Here is a 2,263-nt window from a genome sequence, read left to right on the forward strand (position 1 = left end):
CCCGCGGGGCGCCTGGCCACCCCTTTCACGGCCGCCATGGGCTCCGGACAGGCCCTTCCGTACTGCGCGGTGCCGTGCCCGCCCCTGCCGCCCCGGGTGGGCCTGCCCCCCCCGCAGGGATTCTCTGCGCAGTTGGTGTCACCGTACCCGCCGGCTCTGCCCCAGAGACCCGCGCCGCGACTGCCTCCGCACCAGCCAGGCTTCATCCTGCAGTGAGCGCGGCTCCCGCCCGCCCTCGGACGCCCTCTGCCCGCCACACCAGCTTCTGCAGCAAGGCTGCCGGCGCCGGCTGCCGGGCAGGGCTGGGCTGCCCAGCAGGGTCCACCTGACTCTAGAACCGTAGGTCCGCGCTAGTAGAAGTAGAGACCCAGGTCGTCCCTGCGAGGCCCTGTGCGTGCCGGGCTGCGGCCCGTGCCTTGCGTCGGTTTGCGTGCTGCGTGTGAGTCTGAGTGTCATAGTGCTGACAAACTCATGCGTCTGGGGAGAGAAAAACATGGCTGCCACTCCGGGTTAGAGTCCTGGTCCTCCTGTTGTGGCTTTATTTCATAAGCATGACTAAGTGTATCTGTCTTGGTATTTTCAAGACAGTGCTGTGTGTCTCGCCCACGGCTGGTGCCCTGCAGGTGTGGCAGGAGTCGGCCAGCCAGGGGAGGGTGTGGCCGGCGGGGCCGCCGCACCAGGTGCTGGGCTCACGGTGCATCGGGGGCAGGTCACCATCGGTCACCCGCCCCCCCCTGCTCCTCAGGCCTCCACGCCACGAGCGCCACCCACATGGGGGCCAAGCTTCCCCAGCCTCCCCAGCCTGGGTCCCCGCTCGTCCTCAGGCGAGCCGGCCCAGGCTCCGGTGAGAAAATACTCCCCCACGTTTTTATTACATGTGTGACTTTCCTTTTTATATTGGGAAAGAAAACTTTTGACACAAGACCATTCAGGGAAATTTTTTAAAATGCAAATACTGATTAGCGCAGGTTGAGATGCGGACAAGGCGAGTGCAGTCTCCTTTCATACGAGCAGCGCGTGGCCGCACGTGCCGGTGCCCGTGCTGTGCCTTACCTTCGCTGGTGCCCGCCCTGGTGCCCTGGCCTGCAGGCGGGGCCGGGCCCGCAGCTCGGTGATCCTGGAGGCCTCGCCGCGTGCACTGTTCTGTACCAGTGGGGAGGAGCCACCCTCAGCGGGGCCTCTGCCTCTGGCCGGCTGGCACCGTACCCCAGAGCGGTGGGGCGAGGGGCAGGGAGGGCTGGGGGGCCGCCCCGCCCACACACCTGCCAGTGTGGGTGCCAGGGTGTGGGCAGGCTGTACCTCAGCCGCTCCGGAACGACCCGTGCGCCATTGGCGGAACTCTGCGCAGCGCTCACCCTGTCACCTGTCAGGCAGCCTGACCTGTGACCTGCTGCCAGCTGCTCCCCCTTGCATGACAGGGCAGGGCTGAAACGGGGCCTGCCCCAGTGGGCCGCAGGCGGGGCCGCCAGCCTTTGTCCTCACTTCCTGTGCACTCCTGTTCCTGGACTCGAACTCTACTATACTGTAACGTTTTGTAACAAGACAGAGCTGCAGGACGAGTGGCCGCCATGCCAGTCAGGCTGGCTCACCGTGTTCTGTGGCTCTCAAGTAAGCGGTGCCACCCTGCGGATACCTCTGCTGCCTGCCGGTGGTGTTGGCCACGCCCAGCCCACGCTGCCACTGCCAACCACGAGCTCGGTGTGACGTTGTGAAGGACTCGCCAGGCCAACCACACTTGCCATCCATGGCCATGCCGGGTGCCGTGGCTGTGAGCTGCAGGACCGTTTTTAATAAATCCGAAACTTGTTAATAACAGTTGTGTCACTTCTTCACCCGGGGCGCTCGCAGTGGGCTGCTTCCGAACTCCCGCCAGGTCGCTGGTGAGCGCTGGCGCTTGTGGCCCAGTGGCGGCCAGTGAGACCCCAGGCCGCCTGTCCAGGCCCCGGCACGACGGCGGCGCCTCTTCCTCGCAGCAGTGACAAGCGGCGAGCGTGCGCGTGCAGGGCTGCAGCCACGGTGCGGGTGCGACCGATGGAAGCTTGGACGCACCCAGCTCTGCCCTTGCAGTGGGGACTGGCTCGTGGGTGTTGGAAGAACCACAGGGACCCTCCCCACCGTGCCAAGGTCCAGCAGGGCACCGCCTTCCTCCGGAGGCCCAGGGCAGGGGTCCTGCCTGCTCTGCTTCATGCGCAGAGCCACGTGCCCGTGCCCGCCTGCCCTCGCCAGCAGGCTGAGCCTTGCATCTGGGCTCAAGGCCCCACAA

The 2,263-nt window shown here is 66.0% G+C and overlaps 1 protein-coding gene across 1 annotated transcript in view; it reads left to right on the plus strand.

The window, feature by feature from the left end:
* Nucleotides 1-1,815, plus strand: part of Vps37b (vacuolar protein sorting 37 homolog B (S. cerevisiae)) — a gene marked incomplete at its 5' end in the record, with an annotated part of 4,945 nt that extends 3,130 nt beyond the window's left edge. Inside the window, 1 exon segment of the mRNA XM_013503573.1 lies at nucleotides 1-1,815. Coding sequence (XP_013359027.1) covers nucleotides 1-216 — 216 coding nt within the window.
* Nucleotides 1,816-2,263: the final 448 nt, after the last annotated feature.

The sequence above is a fragment of the Chinchilla lanigera genome, unplaced genomic scaffold, assembly GCF_000276665.1.
Source record: "Chinchilla lanigera isolate Chin_1 unplaced genomic scaffold, ChiLan1.0 scaffold00081, whole genome shotgun sequence".
Classification (NCBI taxonomy): Eukaryota; Metazoa; Chordata; class Mammalia; order Rodentia; family Chinchillidae; genus Chinchilla; species Chinchilla lanigera.